This window comes from Colletotrichum fioriniae (genome assembly GCF_027942845.1).
Source record: "Colletotrichum fioriniae strain IMI 355084 chromosome Unknown scaffold_7, whole genome shotgun sequence".
Classification (NCBI taxonomy): domain Eukaryota; kingdom Fungi; phylum Ascomycota; class Sordariomycetes; order Glomerellales; family Glomerellaceae; genus Colletotrichum; species Colletotrichum fioriniae.
The window spans coordinates 1,271,105-1,297,177 of NW_027076843.1; the positions used below are offsets into that span (position 1 = coordinate 1,271,105).

The 26,073-nt window shown below is 50.9% G+C and overlaps 8 protein-coding genes across 8 annotated transcripts; 3 read left to right on the top strand and 5 right to left on the bottom strand.

Moving 5' to 3' along the window:
- Nucleotides 1-4,285: 4,285 nt before the first annotated feature.
- On the top strand, nucleotides 4,286-6,865 carry N0V96_006506 (uncharacterized protein; the record flags this gene model as incomplete). Its single annotated transcript, XM_065757735.1, has 5 exons — nucleotides 4,286-4,431; nucleotides 4,518-4,682; nucleotides 4,763-5,498; nucleotides 5,573-5,824; nucleotides 5,888-6,865. 5 exons carry the CDS (start codon nucleotides 4,286-4,288, stop codon nucleotides 6,863-6,865), a joined length of 2,277 nt encoding a protein of 758 aa, XP_065613652.1.
- A 77-nt stretch (nucleotides 6,866-6,942) lies between these two features.
- N0V96_006507 (uncharacterized protein) lies at nucleotides 6,943-8,838 on the bottom strand (the record flags this gene model as incomplete). Its single annotated transcript, XM_053194976.2, has 5 exons — nucleotides 6,943-7,759; nucleotides 7,814-7,982; nucleotides 8,040-8,315; nucleotides 8,436-8,512; nucleotides 8,588-8,838. 5 exons carry the CDS (start codon nucleotides 8,836-8,838, stop codon nucleotides 6,943-6,945), a joined length of 1,590 nt encoding a protein of 529 aa, XP_053047547.2.
- A 770-nt stretch (nucleotides 8,839-9,608) lies between these two features.
- On the top strand, nucleotides 9,609-11,922 carry N0V96_006508 (uncharacterized protein; the record flags this gene model as incomplete). Its single annotated transcript, XM_065757736.1, is given in 6 exon segments — nucleotides 9,609-9,946; nucleotides 10,029-10,605; nucleotides 10,674-10,799; nucleotides 10,855-11,475; nucleotides 11,489-11,700; nucleotides 11,763-11,922. 6 exon segments carry the CDS (start codon nucleotides 9,609-9,611, stop codon nucleotides 11,920-11,922), a joined length of 2,034 nt encoding a protein of 677 aa, XP_065613653.1.
- Nucleotides 11,923-13,950: 2,028 nt separating this feature from the next.
- Nucleotides 13,951-14,703, bottom strand: XYL1 (NAD(P)H-dependent D-xylose reductase (XR); the record flags this gene model as incomplete). The annotated part of the gene is made up of 2 exons (XM_053194978.2): nucleotides 13,951-14,286; nucleotides 14,350-14,703. The coding sequence occupies 2 exons, from the start codon at nucleotides 14,701-14,703 to the stop codon at nucleotides 13,951-13,953; spliced, it is 690 nt and encodes a 229-aa protein (XP_053047549.1).
- Nucleotides 14,704-16,953: 2,250 nt separating this feature from the next.
- N0V96_006510 (uncharacterized protein) lies at nucleotides 16,954-17,832 on the top strand (the record flags this gene model as incomplete). Its single annotated transcript, XM_065757737.1, has 2 exons — nucleotides 16,954-17,171; nucleotides 17,226-17,832. The coding sequence occupies 2 exons, from the start codon at nucleotides 16,954-16,956 to the stop codon at nucleotides 17,830-17,832; spliced, it is 825 nt and encodes a 274-aa protein (XP_065613654.1).
- Nucleotides 17,833-19,144: 1,312 nt separating this feature from the next.
- N0V96_006511 (uncharacterized protein) lies at nucleotides 19,145-20,200 on the bottom strand (the record flags this gene model as incomplete). The annotated part of the gene is made up of 1 exon (XM_053194980.2): nucleotides 19,145-20,200. One exon carries the CDS (start codon nucleotides 20,198-20,200, stop codon nucleotides 19,145-19,147), a length of 1,056 nt encoding a protein of 351 aa, XP_053047551.2.
- A 2,260-nt stretch (nucleotides 20,201-22,460) lies between these two features.
- Nucleotides 22,461-23,354, bottom strand: N0V96_006512 (uncharacterized protein; the record flags this gene model as incomplete). Its single annotated transcript, XM_065757738.1, has 2 exons — nucleotides 22,461-23,284; nucleotides 23,348-23,354. 2 exons carry the CDS (start codon nucleotides 23,352-23,354, stop codon nucleotides 22,461-22,463), a joined length of 831 nt encoding a protein of 276 aa, XP_065613655.1.
- A 938-nt stretch (nucleotides 23,355-24,292) lies between these two features.
- Nucleotides 24,293-24,970, bottom strand: N0V96_006513 (uncharacterized protein; the record flags this gene model as incomplete). The annotated part of the gene is made up of 2 exons (XM_053194982.2): nucleotides 24,293-24,735; nucleotides 24,790-24,970. The coding sequence occupies 2 exons, from the start codon at nucleotides 24,968-24,970 to the stop codon at nucleotides 24,293-24,295; spliced, it is 624 nt and encodes a 207-aa protein (XP_053047553.2).
- Nucleotides 24,971-26,073: the final 1,103 nt, after the last annotated feature.

The window sequence follows — 26,073 nt, forward strand, 5'->3', positions numbered from 1 at the left end:
AAGAAAACATTATTTATTTGAACCTTTGTGGGTCTTCGGAATACCGCTATTCGATCGACTGCTGGAAGGCGTCGATACATCTGTCTCCAGTCTGTCTCTACCTACTATCTGCCCTATTTCAGAATTATTCATGGGCGGATATAAGCGGAAAAGGATCAAACAGGTCGTTTTTCTCCTCATGAATGTACGTATATATGTATCGACGCCATGGTGCAGTCAGTGGGATACTGAAGCGGGAGCCGTCCTTCCCCTGAGCAGACCATGCGATGCGGAAAGGGCGGCGACGTCGTTCTAGACGTGATGACTGTAAGGAGGGCCGGAAAGCCTCGAACCGATGCCCCTTCGCATTATCAGACCCGTTGTGCTGTCCTGCTTGAGCCACGCAAGTATGCATGATGGTATTCTCTGTCCGGTAAAAACGAGACACGCATGAAGCGATAGCCTGCTTGTACGGGGCATGCTCTTATTTCACCAAAGTGGTAAATATGGTGCGACCACACACGCTTGATGTACGTTGTGTTATTGGTTCTAGACAACTTGGGCTGGATGTACCTCAGAGGGCGGTGTTATGAGTCTCATAATTAGTGACCAATAAACCCAGGCGACCGTCCGCTCTTAAGCCCGGCAATTTCCCCTTGAATCTCTCCTCTGAGAGGGAGCTTACTCCTCTTCCTGCTGCCTGCTAGCGAAAGCGTCTGAGGCAACCATCACTGCATCTCACCTCTACTGTTCTCAGGGCAACACTATCACACCAAAATGTCACACTGCTTGGGACAGTAAACTCATAATATCATGTTTAGAAGATTCAGCTGGGGGAAACCCGACGATACATCAGCCCAAGTCGAACCGAAGCGGACATGGAGCTTTCTTCAAAAAGGGCAAAGAAGAGACTCGACGGCAAACTCGGTAACGCAACCCCCAGATGATTGGGTGATGGATAGCGTCTCAGCATATAACTTAAGAGCGTCGCGGCTGCAAGATTGGTTGATCAAGCGCTTCAAAAGCGAAGGAGGCGAGGCGTACCTGAATCAAAAGCTGGTTTGTTTTCAGCATAATGAGATATGAGCCTTGTTTACAACTCTTGCTGATGAGAAATTTACAGCATTTAAGTTCGGACTCGTTCTTCTTTCGTGTTCCGCATCGACTTTCTGAGGTATGCCGAGATCCTAACAGTTCCAGCAAATGCAAGCAACCTACGGTAAAACGAGCTAATCTTTTATGCAGAACGATAAGCAAGAAATTGACGGCCTGAGAGAACGCCACGAGGATGATCTAGCCAGACAGAAAGCGAGGGATAGGCATTCTCCTGATCCGTGACTCGGATATCACACTCTCGGCAGAAAACGGTGGGAAAATTACCAGCAGGAATTCTTTATCACTGAGCACATATTACACAATGAAAAGATACTCCGTCCACCGAGACGTTGCGAGGGTGTGTATAGCTGCATAACATCGCTGGCTCCCAATTGGTCCGAGGCACATAATATTGAACTTCTGCATGTATACCCCTCATGGTCTGCTAGGGGTGGTGAGGCCGACATGAAGGCTGCGTCTCGAGCAGCGGTTTCTCAGAGCCTGCTCTTTGTGGAACCGGCTGGAATGGAGGACGCAGGTAGGCTGAGGTAGCTCACCCAAAATGTTCCTCAAAAGCACCACCCACCGAACAGCAAATCTCGTGCTGATTTATTGTGACCTTCAGCTTTCCCCAATATTTCACCAGTAGAGCGGTTTCCGCGTGAGCTGAAGACACATCTTACGCGCCTTTCTAATACCTGAACAACTCAGGTTTAGTCGAAACATTCTCCTGAACCACTGAGTACAGGCAAACCATGTTTCGAACTCTTCCAAACTCAACATGATGAGCCTAGACGCGCTCCCGCCAGATTTTGAGCAATCATATCGTGATTTCAGTTCTTTCCCTCTGAATCATATCGAGGCTAGGTCTTATGGACAAGGCATACATCAAGTCATGCCCCATTTTGTCGACTTCATATGTTTGTATGGGTCCCCTAACAGCGAGTCTGGAAATTTGCGTTTCAGTGGTTTCAGAAGCAAAAAGGTGCTGAAGAACCCGACGCCGGCGATGTGTATTCCCGTAATGGATCGTAGTGGAAGACTCTTCCAATTAAGCTATAACCTCAAAGCGGCTAGGCTCGGAGAAGTCAACAAGACCTGGATTTTCGAGCAATATGCCATCTATCATCACTTTGACGTCGGTTCCGGAGTTCAGCTGTGGATGATTGGCGATACCCATGGAGTAGCAAAGACTCTCATTGGAGATCTTCTCCACGAGAGAGGCACTCACCAGCGAAAGTTTGAAACAATCGACCAAGCACTGAAATCGTCGCTTGACGCGCACTTGGTGCTGGCAAGATGGGCTACGTCTCGATGGAGATGGACTGTGCAAGACTTTGAAAAGACAATCGACGATCTGGTAGGACGCTGCATTATTATTCCCTCGTAATCTAATCGACGACGTCTAACTTGGAAGATATAGACTCTAAAGATTGTCTATATTGAAGAGACTTCCGTTCAGAAGAATTTGACTTCAGCCACTCTAGGTCAGGTGCAAAAGTGGGAGGATAAAACAAATGAGACTGTGATGATTATGGCTTCCAATGTTAGCATTCTGAAACTATTGAGGGAGTTTTACAAAGGACTTGTCCGGGATGATGACTTTCCCAACCGAGAGCGGTGGGCTTGTCAGCAGGAAGTCAGTAACTATGCTCTACAGGTCGATGAGGTCATCGACGAGGCCGAAATGCTTGTTTCGAGGGCAAAAGTATTGGTGAAGGTTATAGCCAACAGGAAAGCATCAGTATGTATAAATCCCACTTCAAGCAAACTTATCTTTGGCACTGACATCTTTCGTCTCATAGTTGATGCAGCATCTTCAAGGACAAACTGCCGAAGTTGCTTATGACTTGAACACCAGGATGTTCGAGCAAGCTAATCAAAGCGCCACGGAAGCAGTTGCGATGCGAATCATAACGGTCGTCACCTTGATATATCTTCCGGCAACCTTTTCTAGTGTGAGTCCACCAATCATCCTTAGACCTGATCAATGTTTATGAATCATGGCAATCCCATTCAGAGCTTCGATTCATTGACAATATGAACCCAGACGTTCTTTAGCACGGACATTATCAAGTACCAAGACGGCGAAAGCTTCTCTTGGCCTGCGCTTGCTAGATTTATGCAAGTCACGTTTCCATTGATGTTTTTGACATTTTTGATCGCCGGTGGCTGGTTCTACATGGAATCGAAAAGGAGAGCCTCAGAGATTCAAAGGAAAGAAATGGGAGACAGCATAGTTGGGTAGAGCTCTTGATTTTCAAGGAATTAGATTTAGGTGGAATATCCATACAAGCACAAATTTCACATAATTAGACCGGTTGATCATTTTCTTCCTCTCATTTCTTGGAGGCAACTGAGTGCTCGCGTCAAGACGTCGATATATAAGTCACTCCACCTTACAGTAATTATTATTATGCTCAAATACAGGGAACGTGAAAAGAAGAGAGACCATTGTCATGGAACCAGATGGATCCAAATCAGCTTCATGTTAGATCTATCGCCCTCTCTAAAAACGAGAAAACAGAAAGGAGCAGCCGAAGGGACTTTAAGGAATAAAGCCCGTAATCTAGATGAGGGTGGGGTAGGCGACCAATTCGGGTGGTTGTGCTCGTAATACTTATGGACATGTGGTATGAAGACAATCGCTATGAAAGGCCATACTAAACAAGCCTGATCATGTAACCCACCTCATCTTGTCAATATGGGCAGGGGAAGTGACGCATCAGATCGCTGCAAACAGCGCACTGACTGTCGACAACATCTGACTCGCTCCATTTCTCTCCCTGAGACCCATGCCTCGTAGAACGAGCGGCAGACTAAGAATATCAATGCCGACTTTTTCGAAGAAGAGAATATAAACATAATGAAGGCCAAGGGAAAGCTCACCTGTAACTGCTGGATTAGTCTATCTGTTTTGCGTTTGTCGATTACAAACCACCTTGCCCAGAGCAGCACTCGGAGACGGGATACCTTAGTTATCGCATCCTGATGTGCCTGGGCCTTGATTAGTGGCCCGGAAGGGCTCTGCTGATAAGGGGCGGGCGTTCTTTACTAATAACTGCCGGAACACCCCCCTCCCCAATAGAACTCGGAACCATTCCTTTACACCATCACCACAGCACACACCCACCGATTCCGACAGACCTCATCTGTTCCGCGGGCCTGCGACTGCGCCCCCGGCTGCGACACTGTAAGCGAAGAGTGCAACATGGGCCCGGACGCGGACGCGACAGAGGCCGTGACGCCGCCATCGACGGCCGCGGGATCCGCATCGGTTCAGAAGCGTCCTGCCCCTGCGTCTGCATCTGCCGAAGTGCAACGGTCCAAGAGAGCCAAGTACACCCCCGTCGCCTGGTAAGGAAAGACATTCAATCCACACCGTCGGTGAGGTAACAATCGCGTCGGAACGACATTTTGCTGATAGAGGTCGACTAAAAAAGCAACGAGTGTAAGAAGCGGAAGCTCAAGTGTATTAAGGATGACCATCAGGCCGTGTGTCGGCGTTGTCTCTCCAATGGTGCTGAGTGTATCTTCATTCCCGGCCCGCAGCAGACGCCGCTGAGAGATCGCGAGGCCACCAACGAGAGAGATGAATCCATCAATCCGTATGAAGCACTCACATGGCCCAACCACCACCAGCCCGGGAGACTAACAGTCGTGACAGCTCACAATACAAGAACCTAAGCGACGAAGTGGCAACTCTGCGAGAGCAGGTTGCCAGCCTAACCTCGTCCCTTCGAGAGCTCACCGGAAAGATCACACAGATCAACACCCGGTCGCCCGCAGCCCTCGGCGGTCCGCAACATCCGAGTCCTCTGTACACGAGCGAATCCAACAGGCGGCCTAGCGAGCCGAGGGAGCCACAGTTCGTCGGCCCTACCAGGTCGGCCTTTAGCCTCCGCATCGCGGAGTCCTCGCTCTCCCGCGTCCACATCCAAACGCGCGATGCGTCGCCGACGAGCAGATCCGCATCGCCGGCTGCCTCTGCGAGGGCGGTATCCGAAACCTCAGACGGCCCTGCCTCGCGTTCGGCATCGCAAAAGGATCTGGATTGTCTCCTGACGTTCGAGGCTGATGAGGTTTTTCGGCTCCTTGATGTTTATCAGGATGACGTTGAGTCAGTGTACCCATTTACCAATATGAACGATGTCTCTGCGAACTTGCCGCATATCCTCGATTTCGTTAGAGCCCAGCAGAATCCAACGGGAGCGGCAGATTCGGCCGCTGCAGGGGACCGACCAAAGATTGAGCTCAAGGATGTACAGATTGTCAAGGTAGCGATTGCTACCTCTATAGTGATGGAAGCTCAAGGGCAGAATGCCATCAGTACGAAGCTGGTAGATGCGGTGGAGCCCATCGTGTGCCGTGTGTCTGGCGAAGCCTTCATCGATCTGAAAGAGCTCCAGATCATGACTATGCTGGTGAGTTTCGCGTATCCTGTGACCTGGTTCAGGTGATCACCGGGGCCTTCAATCCTTTGCTAACTCAACATCAGAGTATCTACTGGTTCCACTGCGGCGAGGAGTTGCTGGCATGGAGATCGATTGGCATCTCTGGACGGGAAGTATTGGAAATCGGTCTTCATCGTCGCGCGATCCTCCTCGAGAACTTCAAGGACCCCAAAGAGAGGGACCTAGCTCTGCGGTGCTTCTGGTGTGTGTACGTACTAGACCGCCGTTGGAGCTTCGGCACGAGTCTGTCTTTCGGGCTCATTGATCGTGACATCGATCCCGAGTTGCCGGAGCCGGTGAGTTTCTCTGCTCTTTGATCAACTTCTTGGAAACGATAGTACTCACTATAGTTGATAAAGGGAGACGAGTATCCTTATCTGAGATGTATGGTTGCCTATGGCAGGCTTTGTTCGAAAGTCTGGGAGGCACTGCCGCCCTTCGAGTCACCATCGCAGTTCATCCCCAAGGATACAGTGGCGTTCCTCGACTTCATGACACTGAACTGGCTCAACTCGATACCGGAAGATTTACAGCTTCGGCATCCCAGGCTAGGACTTGCTCCCAGGGTCCAGCCCCGCAGCGTGCATCGCCTCCGTACTCTACTCTACCTGCGAGGGAACCACATGCGTACGCTCATCCACCGCCACCACGTGCTGAGCACAGCTAGTATCAAAGCAGACATGCAGAGCGCGAAGCTCGTCACCGAGATTGCTCTCGACACGATACAAGTACTTGTCCACTTGAACGAGACAAGCGACATCTATGCGCGGCAGCAGCACGCTTTCAACTACTTCCTGATGAGCGCCTTAGCGGTGATCCTCTTGGCTGTGTGTCACGCACCGGGTGTCTTTACAGAACCTTGCAAGGAGAAGTTTTTGAAAGCTGTACACCTGGTGAAGGGGTTCTCCCGCCACGGGCATGCCAGTCGGAGGCTGTGGAAGACGATTCGAGGTCTCATGCCTAGCATCAAGTCGTTGGGCCTGCGCAATGACCCTGAGAAGGGCGATATACCCCAGCCAATCGATAACGGGGAGGCAGATCCGAATGAAAGCCAAGTCAACGGATCGGAGCAGCCCAGTGGTCAAAGCGAGCGCGATGGGAGGCGGACAGAAGCCACGTGGGATGCGTATGAGGCTGGACCGCCGACAGCAAGCTCTATGCCGGACATGTTCAACATGGGCAATGATCTCATGAACCTCTTCGATGCGTTCGGGCATGCGAATTCTGGGCACCCGGCGCCTTCGGACTTCCCTGTCGGCTTCTTTGGAGGGAATGATCAGGGGATGTCACTCGGGGATCCGGAAGAGATTTCACGGCGGTTTCAGGGACTAATTTGATACACAATCACAAGAGACCTATAGGTTCCATCGATTCCCATCTATTCAAATTCCAACTCTTGATTCCCGCTTATTTTTTAAACTACAACTTCCGTGTGAACGGAAACACCAGTCACAACGTTATCAACCGCGGGTACCTCGAACTTCTTCCGCCCAAATGAGATGTAGTAGACCACGCCAAAGGTCAGCCACCCAGCCATTACAACAATCGAGTAGTTCATATTCTGCGGGGTAACAGGCATCGCCGAGGGGAAGGTGCTGAAGATGATCACCACAGTCATCCAGATCAAACTGATGACGTTCAAGATGGGGCCAACAACAGGACCGAGCTTGAAGGGGCCGAAGTCGGAACGGCTCAAGTTCTTCCTGCCGTGCACCAGCATGTAAACGATGGGGATGATATAGCTCAAGTACATTCCGATGATAGCCATGGACAGAATGGCGTTGAAGGCGGTCGTGTTGCCGAGGTAAATGAAACCGAGCAGCATCTGCAGGACCGTGACGAGAACGACGGAGTGAACGGGGATCTGCTGGCGCTTATTCACCTTGCTAAGGTAGTGATCGTACGGCGTGGCCTTGTCTCGGGCGAAAGCCCACAGCGTCCGCGAGGTGGACGTGATGCCGGCGACGGTGGCGGCCACGGCGGTGAGGATGATCATGAGGGACATGAAGGTCGCGCCGCCGTAGGACTTTGTCACGTCCATGAAGATTTGCATAAAGGGAAACCCTGTCGGGGTCGAGAGGAGGGCTTCGAGGGGACCTGTGCAGAAGAGGAGGACGGTGCCGTAGACGAGGCCCATGATGCCGTTGACGACGACGCTGCCGACCATGGCGATGGGGACGTTGCGGCTGGCGTTGGGCATTTCTTCGGCCAAGTGGCATGCGGCGTCGTAGCTATGTAGATTTGTTAGCGCTTGTACAGTGGTACAAGAGGGGGGTTAAGCGTACCCGAGGAAAGGATAGACGGCACTGATGAGTCCGACAAGCCATGAGACGCCGTCACTCTCCCAGCCGCTGGAGTTGACGAACTCCGTAAAAACGAAGGAGGCTGAATTCTTGGGCGCCATGACGCCCAGAACGATCAAGATCGAGAGGAAGCCAACGACATGGAGGACACCTAGAGCTGTTAGTGGTGGCTCCTAATTTTCGAAGCCAATAGTATGGAGTTGCTTACCGGACATGAGATTAGCAGTGGGGAGAAGTCTATGACCCCAGATGTTCATAACCATTCCATACACCAAGATCGCCCAGTAGAACAACATCCCCTGCCATCTTTGTGGGATATATGAATCATCGTTGAGGATGATAAGGGCCTGTGTCTGGAGACCGGCTGCGAAGGCTGCCGAAGAGGTCAGGACGACCTGGCCACCCACGGAAATCCATCCGGTTGTAAACGCAGCTGCGGATCGAGTCGATGGTGGGCATAGTGCGGCGACCCAATGGTATTGACCTTGAAAAGGAGAAAGTCAGTCTTGAACTTCATGCAATTGCACTTTATCGCCTTCTCAAGTTGAGAACTGGATCAAGTTTCTTCGCAACAAAGGCTTCAGCATTAAAGGGGAAATCTTACCTCCAGCAGTCGGATAAATTGAAGCGATTTCTCCGAGCGATGAGGCGATGCAAATAGTGCAAATAGTGGAAATGATGCTTTTCACGATGTTAGTCTTCCGGCTCTCGCCTAAGTGGTCTCGCCAAGAATCCTCAGTTCCTATCTCAACTTACAGGTTGTAGAACAAACAAGGTGCGCCCCCGCTAACTAAAGCTGGCGCAACGACTGTTGACAATGCCTCCCATGTTGCCATGAGACAGAGGCACAGAGCTCCTAGTGCCGGCAACGAGAATTGTCTCTTCAACTCCTGTGTGTGCCCGAGTTGGGCGAGGCGCAGGTCGTCGCCATTGACAACGTCGGTCTGGGACTGAGAGTCGATTCTTCCCAAAGTCGCGGCGGTATCTTTCTTCATGTCGTTGTCCATGATTAAACGAAACTGTGAAGTAATTTACTTTGTCGTCGTACGATCCTATTGAGTTGACCCCTGTGTATCGGGCGATTCTCGAGTTATGTACGCCATGGCTATTACATACAAAGACGGTCCCGTTTTCTCTTTGATCTTATCACCGAAAGAGTTGTCAGATCTTTCAACCAAAAACAAGCCTCAAAACCTGGCTGCAGTGCCGCGAGTTCCCCCAAAATGGAGACGATATCCTCTACCGGCGATACCGCAGCAGCTTCCTGGTCTACCTTATCTTCAGCGCAAGGTCCAATCATCAGCAATGTTATAATCAGTGACCAATCACAAGAGCTTCTAGCAAGCTTCAACGCTGGAATCTTTAATACACTAGCTTCTGTCAATGGCTTATCTAGGCCGGGGTTGAAGATAAGAGAGCGATGGGGGCGTTGTCTTGACTCGGTGGCGTTCCGTCTTTCCGAGTCCTTTCCGCGCCATACACCTAAGAGTGTGCTCGGAAAGTCTTCCGAGGGCATTAAGAGACAAAGCGTCTCGTCTCATTTAATGGGCCAGACTTTCGACGTAACATCTATCCATCTCTATCACAGCATCGCTATCAGCAAAATCAATTGAGAGCCTCTTATAGGTGGTTCCGAAAGTTTTCTGAATTCTTCATAAAGACACAATCTTGCTCAGTCTCGACAACCACCCTGTCAACCACTTCCGGCCACACACCTCTTCAGCACCCCTCCCCTCCCTTGTTCCGACCTTCCCTACTCGACCTCCTCTCTCCCACAATGGCACCCATTCCGCACCCCTTGTCCGCCCTGTCTCCGGAAGAGACCAACCGGGCGCGAGACATTGTCCTTGCGGCACACGGCGGATCAGTTTTGGACTTCAGAGTGATTTACCTGTGGGAACCGCCAAAAGCAGATGTGACCAAGTTCCTGGAGCTCGAGCACTCTGGTAAACTTACAGCCTCCTCACCGAGACCGGCGAGATGCGCACAAGCCTTTTACGATGTCATTGGCGGCGCCAGCAAAGCCCAGTACACCGAGTCTATTGTAGACTTGGGCCTGGGAAAGATCGTTGACCAGAAGGTCATTGGTTCCGAGCACCAAGCAAGTCTGACTGTGTACGTCTAGCCCTCAAACCATCCCTACCTAGCCCCCAGATTTCCATTGAGTCCTGCAGCGCTAACATGCATATGTGGTAAGCTATGAGTTCGAGACCCTCGCCCAAGCTGTCGAGCGTTCCCCGCTCTTCAAAGAGAAGATCGCTGAGCTCCAGCTGCCAGAGGGCTTCGAGGTCGTCGTTGAGCCGTGGCCCTATGGCGCACCCGATGCCGCGGACGGGGACAGCCGCTTCTTCCAGGCCCTGATCTTCGCTCGTGACACGAGGAGCGGCAACCCGGACTCCAACTTCTACGCCTACCCCCTACCCCTCATCCCCGTCATGGATGCGCACACCAAGGAGATTGTGCGTATCGATGATCTGGCTACCGGTGGCAAGGGCGACGCCCTCCAGGGCAAGACCCATAAGCCCACCATTGTCGACCACTGCCAGGAGAGCGAGTACGTGCCTGAGCTGTTGCCCAACGGCACGCGCAAGGACCTGAAGCCCTTGACTGTCGTCCAGCCTGAGGGTCCCAGTTTCTCCATTACGGATGGCAACCTCATTGAGTGGCAGAAGTGGCGCATGCGTGTTACCTTCAACCCTCGTGAGGGTGCTGTTGTTCACGATGTCCGCTATGATGGACGCCCGGTCATGTACCGTCTTAGCATGAGTGATATGGTAAGTCACTATAACACTTATACTTGTTTATTGTCCAAGAGCTTTCACTAACACGACCCGTGTCCCAGACTGTACCTTATGCTGATCCTCGTCCACCTTTCCACCGCAAGCAAGCCTTTGACTTTGGTGATGGTGGTCTTGGTAACGCAGTCAACAACTTGACCCTTGGATGTGATTGCCTTGGTGTCATCAAGGTATGTCTCGATCTTGAATCTGTGTATCATCGCCGTCCACTGACACAAGTAACAGTACTTTGATGGTGTTCTTACCGACGCCAAGGGAAGTGCCGTTGAGACGAAGAACGTCATCTGCCTTCACGAGCAGGACAATGGTATCAACTGGAAGCACACTAACTGGCGCACCGGCCGTGCCGTTGTCACCCGCCGCCGTGAGCTCGTCATCCAGTTCATCATCACTCTCGCCAACTATGAGTACATCTTCAACTTCAAGTTCGACCAAGCAGCCGGCATCGTCGTCGAGGCCCGCGCCACGGGAATCGTCTCCGTCGTCAACATCGACCCCGGCAAGACTGCCCCCTGGGGCAACGTCGTCAGCCCCGGCGCCCTGGCGCAGAACCACCAGCACGTCTTCTGCGTGCGCATCGACCCCTCCGTCGACGGCCACGAGAACACCGTCGTGCAGGAGGAGAGTCTGCCGCTCAAGATGGACCAGCGAACAAACCCCAACGGCAACCTGTACGAGGTCAGGCAGACACCCATCACGACGTCGGCGGGCTTCGATGCCGCCCCGATGAACAACCGCGTCTTCAAGATCCAGAACCTCAGCAAGCCGAACCCCATCAGCGGCAAGCCCGTCGGATACAAGATCACGCCGCCGGCGACGCAGCTTCTGCTCGCCGACCCCAACAGCGTGCAGTCCCAAGCGTGCGCTGTTCGCGCGCCACCACCTCTGGGTTACCAAGTACAAGGACCACGAGTTGTTCGCAGGTGGTCGGTACACCCTGCAGAGCAAGCTCGAAGTCGGCGGTGTCAGCGATGCTGCTGACAGAAACGAGGACGTCCTGAACCAGGATGTTGTCGTCTGGAGCGTCTTCGGCCTGACGCACAACCCTCGCATCGAGGATTGGCCCGTCATGTGAGTATCCCCCTTGATTGACAGTTATTCTGTGATTACAGACCGACTAACAATGAAATTAGGCCTGTCGAGATGTTGCAATTGCACATTACTCCCTCTGATTTCTTTACTGGAAACCCTGCGCTTGATGTGCCCTCAAACAAGGACATCGGCTCTCAGTTGACCTCGGGCAACCAGAGCTGCTGTGCTGAGAAGGAGGCTCCCATCAAGAGCAACTTGTAGACAGGCTGATCAGATCGACAATCAGTCTATGTATTTTATGAAAAAGCGCTGTTTTTAGATAGAGCATGAGACCCATGATATCAGAATCATTAGTTACAATTTCATCTCAAGATTACTACATTTCTGGACCTTGTGAGTGTGAACTGAATTGAATGTCTTGGATATGCTGAACCTACCTGGTCTATGATTTTGACTACTTCTTAAGAGTGTCTGTATTTCTCCAAGTCTTCTACTTTCTTCGCACGTTTCCTAAGATTTAAATTTGTCACCGGAGAATTGAATTACTACAAAAGACTACCAAAGTGATGGAGGCCCGTACTAGACTACTGTCATTCCTGAATCTAGATGTAGCATTGAGGTTTTCATTTGGTGACTTAACCGGCGACACCATCATTACTGTCCTCATGGCCTGCAATTCTCAAAATATTCATAATACCACTTGAAGGACATTGTCCAACCGTGATGCGATGGTCAAGGTGCCATAAATAGACCGTCACATGTGGCAACCATTCAACTTATCGGCCGAATCTGTATCCCAAAGAAGTCATGCTTCAATCTTTCAAACACGCCATGGTGTTATGAGCTACTATCTCTGGTGCAACCCCAAAAAGTTACATACGTGATCCACTGCTATCGTTTGCCTCCCCTAGATACCTAAGCTTGGTGACCAACATTAACTTTTCCCTAGCCTCCATGTGTCGAGGATCGGTGTCAATTCACATTGAGATAAGATAACCCTAGGGGTAGGTTGCCATCGGAATGATTCCGGCGAAGCAAAACGCGTCAATGAACCCCCACAGAGATAAGAGAAACGCACAGCTCGGAACCGGAAAGCACTTATTTAGATGATAATATCGTGTGATGGTGGCGTATCGCCGACGAGTACAACGACCGTTTCCACAAGGAAGTTAGGTCTTAGTCCGAGATCGGGGACGTCCTCAAGTTAGGTAGGAGCTGTGGGATACCGATATCTGCCATAAATGATCCTCTATGTTCTCCATACTTAGCTTTCATCATGCCCGGTATGATTTTTGACAATGGACTGCTCTACCTGACAGCCACAAATGCTCGACCAGACAGGTAGTAATCAACTAGTAGGTGCGTCAAGGACTCGAGCATTCTAGCTAATTAACAGGAACATTGCCTATATGAAGCTCTTGCTCAATGTGCTATGACGTTCTGCGTCTCTCACAATGCCCAGCCGCAATTTCCCCTCTCTTTCAATTCTAAATCTCGCTACTTACCTACCTTATGCGAGGCCAGGAGAGCGATGTAGTGGGTGGGCTCAGTCGTACTTTCAAATCGACAATGGATATCTGGCATGTGTCGCAAGAGAACCTGCAATTACATCGCGATCGGTACCTTAGCAGGTAAACACGTATCGGCGGCCACTGACAGGCTGACGACAGGCAGAATTGATGTCATGACATTCGATGCGAGGGCCACTTGGTTGAGTGCAGTCTAAGTTTGGTGTTGCACAAGTTATCCGACATCTAAATGTGATCTTCTGCCCATCCGGTGGACCTGAAATAAGGTCTAGTGCACTCAGTTCCCATCGACTGAATTTGGCGACTCGCCCGGGGGGCATGTCGTGTTCGACAAAATTAGGCTTCTTGAGTGGATTCAATATATTTGTTTTCTATAGTGCTCGGGCACGAGGACTGAAAGGGAGGCCGAATTAACTCCCCTATCCCAAATTTTCAACCGCCTGAATTACTACCCATATTTTACAGAATATGAGGATTGAAACAGCATGAACGCTCATTGATGGGAAATAGATGATTCATATTGTAGACAGCACTTGGATCTGGAGTGATCAAGTAGAAGAAATTCTGCCTTTTTAAACAGCCGCAAGGCCCGCCCTCCGCCTGAAGGCCATCTTAATTTCCATCGTGATCGCTGTGCGTCCGACAACCCCTGAAATTCCCACGTGCGCGACAATGCACGCTTTGATCATCCCCAGGCCCTTTAGCCCCCCTCACTATCGCCCACACCAAAAACACACGACGGTTCGAAAGTGTTCTGCATTTAAGCAGCGGTCTCGACCTTGATGCTGGCCGAGCCGGCGGACTGGTAGCCCTCGGTGGCGACGATCATGTAGTCAAAGGAGGTACCGAGGGTCATGCCGGCGGACTTCCAGGCGTTGAAGAAGTTCTGGGTGGTGACGGTGCCGCCGACGCGCTTGCTCTCGCGGATGGCCCAGAACTGCTTAAAGGTCTGGGTGCCGTCGATGGACGGGGCGTTGGTACGGGTGCTCTCGTACAGCTTGTAGACGGAACCGTCGGAGGTGACCTGGCCCTTGAGGGTGCCAGCGCTACCAGGGTTGTACTCGCCGTGGTTCTCGACGATGTAGTACTCGATGAGCTGTGAAGGATTGGGTCAGCGAGTTTGCTCATATGCAATCATGTGGTGATGGAAGCTACTTACAGGGTTTCTGGTCCATCCATAGACGGTCAGGTAGCTGTTGCCGTTGTTAACGGGGGACCAAGTGCCGGAGTACTTGATGCTCTTGGCACCACCAGTCTTCCAGCCCTTTCCACCGACAAAGTTGCCGCCAGACTGCCACTGGATGCTGTAAGCGCCAGCGGCGCCGTTGGTGTAGGTGACGGGGGAAGCGCCATCGGTCCAGAAGCTGTAGAAGTAGCCGTTGCTGGTTCCCTGGGAGGAGGGGGTCGAAGCGCGCTTGATGAGGTCGGTGGTCATGGGCTTGTCGGTGGCGGGGGCGGCGAGGGCGCCGACGACGGCCAAAGAGGCCGTGAAGAGAGAAGTGAATGAAACCATATTGACAGGTTGGTTTTTGATATGTACAAAAAAGGTCAAGAGAACGAATGTAGCGGTCGGAGTATGAACAGAGAGGCTGGTGAGGCTGGGAGAAGAGGGAAGGAGAGCATCGTAGGAACGGCGAGGACGAACCCCGTCCTTTTCAATCTAATTCTTTCTCGATCGTTTCTCTGGGCCCAGAGCAGGAACCGATGATGGGATGACAGGGGAAAACGGAGATTCAAGTGCCGTTTCCTATGGGTATTTGGGCATCGGTTGCATGGGAACTGGGGGTTGTTTTCTCGAGGGGACCGCCTTGCCCAGAATAAACTAACGTCGACCCACGTGGGTAACATCCTTGGTACCAGGTGGGAACTTCAAGAAGTTGCTTTCTTAGCAGAGTTGCGCGAAGTTTACGAGCTTTTCGGTTTTGGGGTGACAAGAGCCCATGTGTGGTTCACTGGTTCATCACCAACCCCTGGGAAATCTTTCCCAAACGGTCGACGAGGGGCCGGCCGTGATGGACCGATGAGGAACTGTGGGGTTCCGCCAATGGACGTGTCGAGTTTAGGTCAGGAGTCGGATTGAGTGGCCGCATCGTCGGGAGTAAATGAACCAAGCCGGGGCCGATGTTGCATGATCCTTGCTACGCTCTCCGCAATTTACGCAAGGGGCATGCTCCGGCACTGCGGCCGAGAAAGCGGTTCCTCTTTTATTTTCTCGGGAAAAGAGTCTTAGAGGCAAAGAGGCAGCTCGTCCGTCCCCCTATTACACATGACCGCTTGTTTAGCCGGCCATGCCGGTCTCCAGGATGGTATTTATCCTGAACAAATGACAGCTGAGATGATCCCAGAAACCCATCTTAAAGTCGGACGGGATCTCGAGCATCATTGTTAAAACAAGCTGTTAAGGTTCGGGATGGTGGCACTAGCAGCGGCCCGTGAACGATTCAGCGGCACTTGGGGGCATTCCGCGTGACTGCTGATCTCGAGGTGGGAATAGATCTCTTTACCCGTCGGCTGAAATCATCTAGTGCTGTCCGGAGAAGAGGAACGGAGGCTGCGAATCTTAGCGTACCAGATTCACTGCATTCTCGAACCTCGCGAACAGTTAGCTTCCATGGTGTCAGTGTGGGGAAGAGCATGAACGCCGAGGTCTGCTCGGCCGGCTTAACATGGTCTCTTATGATAGTACCGGATTTTCTTGTGCAGCCGGACCCAAGCTTTTGTTCAACCTTGTAATAATCTCGAAACTCGATTCCGGGCCACATTCATTCTAGCCCGCGAAGCAACCACGGGAGTCATGCCGGTACTTTAATGAGATATGTTGCACTGCTTTTGCCGCCGGATCTGTACGTTTAAGATAGACGCCGCAGCGTACGTACTGTGTAAATCTCTCTTGCTCCCTCATACTTTCCTAGGCGCGCAGTCCCATCTGACGTCAGTTCTAACTCTGAGTTGTCCCTCACCATATAGCTCCTAAGTTGTCCACACTCATCTCTTGAGGGTCCAGAGCGAACGGAGCTCTAGGTACGCCATGATGAACCGGGTTTGTGTGGCCTCTGCCGATCCCTGATCTACGCCACATTCCAACGTGTGGCCGTTCTCGACCAAGCCTCCAAGTCGTCCAACGCCTTGGATCCCCTCTGCCATAATGCCGATTTCCACGTAGTAGGATGCTTGGTGGGATCAAGTGCTGCCCCCAAACCACTTCCTCAACCAATCGATCCTGTGCCACCATCCAGCCGCTAACATGAGCAAAGCAGCGACGACAGCGCCAGGACACCCAGCTCGCTCTTCTTTGCATTAGCGGATGGCAAGCGAAGGACCCTGACTTGCACAACGGGGCGCTCGGCCTGCACAAACCCCGCATTTCGACGCGTCCAGACTTTCCCCCTTTCTGACCAGACCTCCCCCAGAAACGAAAGGGCAGCAAAGACACCAGACGAGACGACGTCAGTGCAAACTCCGATGGCACCACCCTCCGCCCATTGGTCACCCTTTGTCGTCCTGTAAGTGAGAGGTGGCTGTCATGCTTCCTCATCAGATCATAAGTCGCACCCTTCGAAATGCGGGGTGCGTCGACCGCCGTCTGCTGCGGATGAAGCCGTGGGAGCAGCAGAAGTGGCACAACTCAACGTCGCAGGCGGTGAGGAGTCGTGGTGACAGCCTTCCCTGGACATGCCATCAGTCAGACTCGTCGCCGACGACGTCGTTCATAAGCAGACGCAGTTTCCATACTTCTGGCTATTATCGCGACTCTGACGACAAGATGATGCCGATGTTGTCCATAGGGGGATTGCCCCGATCAAACTCGTGCAAGACGCACGCAAAGGCGCGGCTCAAGGAAACTCTCACGCCTGATCTGCTTGAGAAGCTCCGTCGATTCTGGTTTAAGCACCTCAAGACCGACGATGCCTACGTCTTACCCCAGAGGAGCCAGATGGGCCGATGGTTCTACTCCGACGTTGACTTTGATGAGGCTTGCGTGTATGCTGTTCCATTGGTCGCATCGAAGGTGATTCTGCTAATGCGCACCTACAGGAAGAAGTTCCGCCCTGTCTTGGAGGCCATGAAATCAGCCAAGATCACAACTCGAGACATTCTCACAATTGTGAGGCCATTCACACCTTTGCAGTGGCTAGGTTTGGTCCTCCTCCTAGACCAAGTCCCGCGAAACATCTACCGGGGCCCAGAGTCATCGACAGTCTTCAAGTTTTTTGACCCTATTGCGCGCGAAATCGCACGCCACGCCATCAACGCCGGCGCCGCGACCCACAACAGGATCAAGTACCGCGTGGCCTACCGCATGTGGTTCTACCTGCCCTTCATGCACTCCGAGGATCTGGCGCTGCACGACTTTGCTGTGGCGCAGTATCAGCAGATGAAGGACGATTTCGAGGAGCTGATGGCTGAAGACGGGGAGGCCGGGAGCGACGATCAGCGCAAGTGCTGGGGCGTGTTGGCGGTGCAGAAAGAGGCGGCTAGAGACCTGCTGGAGACGAATTGCGACTTTGAGACGAAGCATCGCGACATCATTGTGCAGTTTGGACGATACCCACATAGGAATATGGCCATGGGCAGAGAGTCTACTGCACAGGAGAAGAAATATCTTGAGACAGGAGGCGAGACCTTCAGCGCTGCGAGCTAATCCGGTGGCCCTTTTTTTGTACAACACTACTAGTAATCAGCCGTGATTTCTTAACGATGGTAATGGCATTGGGTAGCATTGGTTTCATGGGATGGTTGCAATATGTAATAGCAGCTTTGAGTTATTTGGTTAAACTATGAACTATTTTCATCAATCATGAACCTGCTGTTTGTAAACCATTCCTCAAGTGCACAATTGGTCTAGTCAGTTATCTGTGATGTGGAGTTGCATATCCGAAAGAATATGTGGAACCCTTCCTGTTGTGATCTATTCTGTCGCCTAAGAGAATTCTAAATTGATTACGATGAACTCGCTTAGTTTGAAAGCGTCGGACTACTCAGAAAATATGTGGCTTGTTGCGTAGAGACTGGAAGTGGTCGCATCGTAGGCTTGCCCTATGGTCCCTTGGCTTTGTGACCATCAACATCGTGAACCCACGAAAACTTCAAAAAACATACAACACCAGGTATTCGCTGGTCGTCACCGACCCAACTACTAATCCGGCCCTCATTGGCTTGTCTATGGGAGAGCGGACGGGATCCCGAATTTTCCAATGGGAATGGTCGTATGTGGTGGTTGTTGATCGTGAGATTGCTCATCCTCGACAGAGGCGCTCTGAGTATCGGACCTGAGTACTTCACCGATCTTGCCTCCCGTGCCCAGCTGGTAAACTTTGACGTGGCTCGGGCTTGATACAGAAGGTTCTCGGGTATTCGCTTCGTCACTATCCGTTTTTAAGTTCTTCTACGCATGCTGTCGAGTGCAATGTGTGGCTGGTTTAGAAACATGAAGTCATCCCTTCTTGGTTCAGGGGTCCGGGAAGTGATAATTTCTCTCTCATAGTACGCAGTGGATGCTAGCAAATGTGGGACCAAACGTCCTTCGGTCCTTCAGTCCTAATTAGAGTAATTGAGTAATAGGAGCGTCCTTTTTTCGTTATTCGGCTGCCCGAGGATTGGACGAAACGTGCCTCATGTTGAATTGTCAAGGACAGCTGTGCATGACTAGGAAATGCTTCCCCCACTTCTTAATAACGTTCAAGACCACTGGCTAAGACGAGTTGGATTATTACGACTTTCTGAGGGTGCTGGAAATCCTGTTCTTTGTAGTACAAATCTACCCATCGGCATGGGCTGCTCACTATAATGCTACCATGTCGAAGAATCTTGGCCTTTCATCGAGACATTCACTCTCGGAAACGCCTGTGGCATAATCATTGGACATAAAATAAGAGATTGAGGATCATTATGATTTGACAGAAAGTCCTTGATGAAAATGCGAGCTTTGTTGTTCTGTTCCTCTTCTGCGATGATTATCCATTGTCAGTCACCAATGGCTTCTCATGTATCGACACTGTTGCCTTGTCTTCTTCTGGGCTGATATCCAAATCTCCGTCCCTCGTTCCCCTTCTGCTTCTTATGCTTATAGGAGACGTCCTTCCGTCAAAGATGTAGTCTTTCCTAGCTGTCTGCCACAATGGAGAAAGTGATCCATTGGTCTGCTCGATGGCCGGAAGTGCCACCATCACCCCATTGTTTCCAACTTTTGTTCGGTTGTTGCTGTCGGCTAACGTGGCAGAAGGTATGCTCTCGGGGCCTCGACAGTCGCAGGCGCTCATTCGAGTGAACGCCAATAATTTGTTGAGTACAACGAATTCGACTTTGAGCTTGACGCTGTAGACGAATGGCTTGCACATCGTCTGGATCTCGAATTTGTCGCTGTATTCGAGGATAATCAGACCTGTGTCTAGTATAAAGACAACAGCGAAAAGTGAAGCCAAGTGGCGGACCATGCTCGTAACGGCCTTTGGTTTGATTGCGCTCAACGGCTTGAGACTTTTGTAACCTTCGTAGAGAAAAAGAGATGCAATGATGGTCTCCTGAATGGTGAAGACTACAAGCTCGACCTTTTCGTATATCTTGAAGGGCATTACGTATTGCTTAGGGCTGGTGTTAGCGAGGAAGAAGATCACCGTCTCCGGAATATGCATCGTGACGGCGTTGAAAATGATCATCGTCAAAATCCAGCGGATCTTTCGTTGGCTGTGAACAACCAGGTGTAATCGCGACCAAAGTACAATGGCCTGGCCTGTGACCATCGAGTACCAAGCGATCGGGATAATAATGCTCGATGCGAATATCGCTTTCTGGTAGTAGCCGAAGTATCGCAAAATGAAGGCAATCACGTTGACGTTGATGCCGGCATTAGACACGACCATGCTCCAGAAATATCTTCCTCGTCGGCGCTTGAACGTCGTGAATATGGAGAAGAAGGTTTCGATCGTATTGTAATACGCGGTCGCGGCGAATGCAATCATAACCATCGCCTGAACCTGCGAGACCGAGATGGTGCCCGTCTCCCCGGCCATCTCTCAGTCGAGAAGTCCAACTCGGTAAATCGACGGCGCCAGTGGTAGTTCGTACCTTTGGGAAGGCATTATGCGGGAAGAACACAACCGAGCGGCGGCGGCGTCGTCATCAAGACGGGATGGAAGATGCGATGGCGTACGCAGTCTTACTACGTAGGGTAGAATGGATGCTCGCTAGTACTTAAGACGAGCGCGATTCATCTGCCAGCTGCAGACTGCACTCCCATATGCAGGTTCATGACCCCGAGTGCTGCCACAATAAGGTTTGGGAACCACCTCACATAGAAAGCTTATATGCTGTGTGGGTGCTACCGATTCGCGTCGACAGTGAAACCAAAAAGATCGCAGAGCCAGTCAGGGTCTTGTTACTGACTCGTTTGATGCTCCAGCTCTCTGGAGGAGAAGTCGAAGGGGGCGGCGGCGGTAAGTTGCGTGTAACCTCCGTACACTGCCTGGTCGCCGTGAACTTGAATTACACCGCGGGGTTGCATAAACTCAATATGCTTTTCAGGAAGGTCGAAGCAGCTCGCCTCCAATTATTGGTTCCCAAAGACATGGCAAGCTTGATGGGTTGCCCCGTTGCTTTAGGGTCGCCGGGGGAGCGTGGACAAGTGATTAGTTCTGGAGGGTTCACACGGACGAAGACTGTATGTGGGTTCGAAGCTGTTCTTTGTGGAGTTCAGATGGCAAACAAGTTTTCCGGGGTTCGGAAACACCTTTGAGATCTGGCTGTTTGAAGCGCAGGATGGGTTCTGCCCACTGACCAGAGCATGAAGACTACTTTGGTCGAGTCTGACGTCTTTGTCTGCAGATCATTGCAACATATTGCTTAGCTTGAGACATACAGACTTCCCAAAGATCTGAAAATACATTTGTCGACGACGTGTAGATCAAAATCGAATTCACATTCACCAAGTACTAACTAAAGTAACCTACCCGCGGCTCCACCGTTAAGGAAGAGCTGAGACTAATGATGATACTTAAGGCCGATTCGAATACCTCGACCTTCAAGTAAGGTATCGATTCACTTTCTGCAAGAATATTCTGTAAAGAAAGATCCGGCTCTGTGTCGGCTTACTTTCAAATGCTTGATCAAGTTTTTGACAAACCTTTCGAGCTGGGTCTGATAGCGCGCTTGAACTCATATCACGTAAAAGGAACGCTAAACTGCTCTCGCCTCTATACACACTGTTGCTGCCACTCAGACTTGGGAATTTGACTCAACCTGCGCTACCTGTAGACTCGTGTCTTAACTCTATGTCAAGCACACAGCCCGATAGAGTTATCTCCACGTTCATCGTTGAAAGCTCGAACTCGGTTTCAGGCGTGATTTCTGCTCGTTGATCCTTCAGATACGGGCAGAAAGTTTCATTGTCCCTCTACATCGAGGCTTCATGAATCAGTAGTTGTTGATGAGGGAGAATAGTTGAGTCGTAGGAGTGGTCGTACACGTGCACCCAGCGTAGTAACCGAAAAACGTCATGACAGAAGAGAGACTACACGACAGTTGGGCTACCTGGTCGTGAATTTGGAGACTAGTCATGCGTTACGATTGTACTCGCGAAATACACTGCTTGATTTGAAAGGGTTGACTTCATATCTACGATATCGAACTTAAATTCCGATCTATTAAGATAGCGATACTTTGCTGGTGACACTATAGCTTTCTTGTTCCAGATATACACCTCAGAGGCCCGCTTCACATGCTTCAAACATTTGAGGTGTAAATTGTGCCCATCTTTGTTCAAGTTTGAAGATGAATTAGGGTCTTTGAGACAAAGTCACGAATCCTTGGCAATAGCTTATTCTAAGTAAACATCCAAGTAAGTGCTCGAGGACTGCTATTCAGTAGCAAGATATTATCACAAAGGATAAGGCATCTTAGTGCTCCCAACCGCTCTACTTGTTTCAACGGCACCATAAAAGACATGCCAGTTGGATCATAACTTACAATCACAAGGGATCAGTTCCGGAAGGAGATGTTTCATATTCAAATCCTCTTCTCAAGTATCTTAGATCGATTCCTTCGGAGCTTTAGGATTTTAGGGTAAATGACAATTCCGCAAATCGCACCATGTTACAAGTCATAATTCTAAATCATTGTAATTAGTACGTGTAGAAACAACCACTCAGAGGTATAATAGTTGATCCATTTCCTCAATCATCGACAACTACCATACTCGAATGAAGTGGCCTGAGATTCACCTGAATTGAGACATTCTGTATTGACTATTTCTTATCCATAGAGCATATCCCTTCACTAACCAGTCTTTTCTGCAGCAATCGACTGAATGAGACTTTTCACCTCATCATCCGACATCTCTTTGACTCCAAGCATAGGGTTGTCGTCCTTGGGCCAAGGGCGAGAGAAGTCTGGCCTGGAGTTCGCATAGCGTATCATGTCGCCAAAAACCTTCATGCTGTAATTACCCGCCTGGAACTCTTTCAAGGCTCCAGCAAAGACTTGATCCATATTCAACTTTGACTCAGTCCAACCGTCAGTCCCCAGCGCCTCCTTGCACAGGTCCACCATCTGTTTTTGGCTCTTGTTGACAGAATGCACATAAACAGGTTTGTTCTCGGTCTCCGCTGGGCGGAGCAAGGCACCTGAAACGGCCTTGCCAGTTGATTCGAGTGTGGTCCAGACGTGAACATTCTCCCCCTCGTTGATATAGTCAACTTTCTTGTTGTAGATGTCGATGTTCATGAAGCCAGTCCGTAGGTTCCAATCTAGGAACGCTCCGTTGCAGATAACGCTCCAAGTCATCCCGGTCTCTTCGCACTTCTTCAATAAGTGCTTGTCGTTCATGTCTTTCTTGAAGAAGACGGGCACCGAATGGACGTTGCGATTGTTGAAATCCAGGCTGAAGTCTGATGGAATGAAACGATATACCCCAGCCGCAGCAGCAGCATCTATCAATCTTGTTGGAGTGTCGTCGTGAACAAGCGTACAGTCTACAAAAGCCTGGTGGCCCTGTAACGCATCTTTTATAGCGCTAAAAGAAGTGAAGTCGACGACCTTCACATTGACACTGTCAGGGAAAGAGCCCTGCTTGCGGACCAAGACAGTCACATCAAACCCATCTGCAAGCAGTGCTTTCAGAGTTGGTCTTCCAACATTTCCAGTTGCCTTTCACTGTTAGTTACGAACCATTTGCCTAGACGAAGCTTGGGACACGAGCTTACTCCTGCGACAGCGACTTTCTGAATTTTAGGTACCATGGTGAAAAAATGTTGACACTGGTAGGAAGTAAGTAGTAAGACTTAGATGAGCAAATCAGTTCGAAATCCTGTATCGACGATGATTTTGGCGCATCAGTACCGCCTCCGTCTCTGAAGAGGTATTTATGCCGCGCGTAGAAGAATACACGAAATTATCTGTTGAGGGCTCGCGCCCATCAAAGTAGGCTACATGTATACTGGTGGCCACCCGAGGGAGGCATCAACTGCGTCAGCAATCACGCATTCAAGACGTTAAATGTGAGAAGTCGTGGTATCTGAGTCTCGAAGACACCGTTCGCCTACTATGTGTAAGATTGACCATTGGGCCGGACCCCCGGTTTGACAGACGCATCCTCCCGCCCCAAGTCCGAGCACAAGTTGCACAACCTTGTTGTTTGTCAAGCAACGTCACTTGTTGAACCCACCCTCATTCGCCAGGACAGATCATTCTCGCATTTCGGCGCATACTTCCGTCCGGGTCTGTCTCAGACCGTCCGATGTATCTCGGGCTTGTCGGCCACTTAAACTTCATGTCACGGCAGAGGTCCTGCGGGAAGGGAGTCCCGTCCCCTTCTTTCGGGAATACGTGCGCGGTAGATCAATCTTAATGCGTAGACCAGGCGTCAGAGTTATCTTGGCATCTGAAATAGCGTCGAGAATTTCCTTGAGGCTTCTTCTTGACGTCTTCCGCATGGCTGCAAGTGCTCACGAGACCCTCATAGGTTAGACGAACTATGAACAATCGTAACACGAAGCAACCGTCACTCGAAATTGTGGCTTCAGAAAAGTCAATTGCAAGCTGCTGGACTATCGCTATCGGCCAATGATCCTTCTAGATACCCCAATCAAAATGCGTCATGAAAACCTCATCTAGTGGGTGTTGGTAACAGAGAAGCCCTTAATGGGGTAGTGGAAGTTGACGTGGTGAGATTCAACCTTGCCGCTGGCAGGAATGTAGACAGACTTGTCGGCGGCTCTGCTTTTCTCCAGACTCTCCCATCCCAAAGCCGCGACAAAGACCTTGCCGCCACCGTCTACCTCTTCGGTAGAGAAACCGCTGGCAAAGTCGTTGAAGCCATCCATGCCGCGGACCTTCTCGAACTGAGCTCGCATGTCGTCTTCGGACATGGTAGAGCCGCTGATTGTGATAGTCTCGGCGATGGGAGAGTCGATGGCAGCTCTGGGTGCGTACGGGACAAACTTGATGAAGTAAGACTTGACGGGGCCGTTCATGACCGTCTTGAATTCCTCCATCGCCTTCGCGCACTCAGAGGACGCGAAGAAGCTGTCGCGGGACTCCTTTGACTTCCAGCCTACGATGAATTAGAAGTATTCTGGTTATATAGACGCACTGAGTATGGAATTACCAGAAATGAGATCAAGAACCTGCTCGTTCTCGGACCAAGGTCCCCATCGTGTGCGAAGGTAGCCGTCTTGGGTCTTCAGGGCGAGAAGGTAGGTCTTGAGAGGTTCCTTCCAGTCTTCCTTGGTACCCTTAACGGGGATGATCATGCGCTCAGTGACGCCTCCGGCAGGTGGTGCAGACATGTTGGTTATGTTTGATCAGGGTGGATTGAGAGTAAAGTTTGAGTGATTCGTTGATGGTTGTAGGTAGTCTTTGTTTGGTTATGTGGATGTATTTGTTGATGATGAATGATAATGATACAAAAGCTCTGCTAGAGGTGATTGAAGGTTGATTATATACTGACAAATGCGGGCCCGTGTTTTTCGGAGCCGTTTGTAAATACCCATAATATTCTCTAGATGCATGACATCGAAAGCGCGAGTCCGACAATGATCTCACGGCACGACACTGCGGCCCGGCGGCTTTCGGTGGAGTGACACATCCTATGTCCGTTTTGGGGGACTCCCGCGGCTGCCACCACGTCAGGCCATCCACGCCTAGACCCTCAATGTCAAAGATTATGCTATCCGGAGTCAAAGTTGCGGCTGTCCTGCTGTGGGGTTGCCAAATATGGCGATCTTCTGGAAGGAAACACTGCTCTGGGTCCTCGAGCCGCGTCGTTGGCGCCATTGCGAACCCAGGGCCTTAGCTCTTCCGCGATGTTTCCAGTTGCGAGATAGCGCTGTCAAATGAGGTGATGGAGCGTGAGTCCCGAATAAGAGGTTTCAAGCATTTCTGCAAAAGTTCAGACGAACTTGACAAGGGTAGCCACTTGCCTTATAGGGAGCGGGAGCGGAAGCTCTGCATCTCTTGTGAGACTACTGCAAGTCAGAACACAGACGATGCAGCATGCGGGCTATGACGTCGGACTGATTGGAAGGAACAGATAAAAACCAGTGGTAGACTTCGCAAAGAGAAGCTTGCCGTTTTGGGGTATCCGATGCTTTCGAAACCACACGGCGGACAAAGCGGCGATGAGGTGGGGGATCGACGAAGGACCTCCGCAAAGTCTAAGAGTTTCATAAACATACCAGGAACAGACGGGAAACATTTCCACACCCTGGCTGCTTGACTTGAAATGGTCCGCACTCTTCGGCACTGCCATCCTGTCGCGTTCTCGTTGATCGCTTTCGCACGTCGCTCCGGGCTACATCGCTCCTTATTACCTACCTTGCATCCGATGCTCCGTCAAGCTTGCATGGGCGCCGGCCACTCGTCTCCTGGAGCCTGAAAATGCCACAAGAGT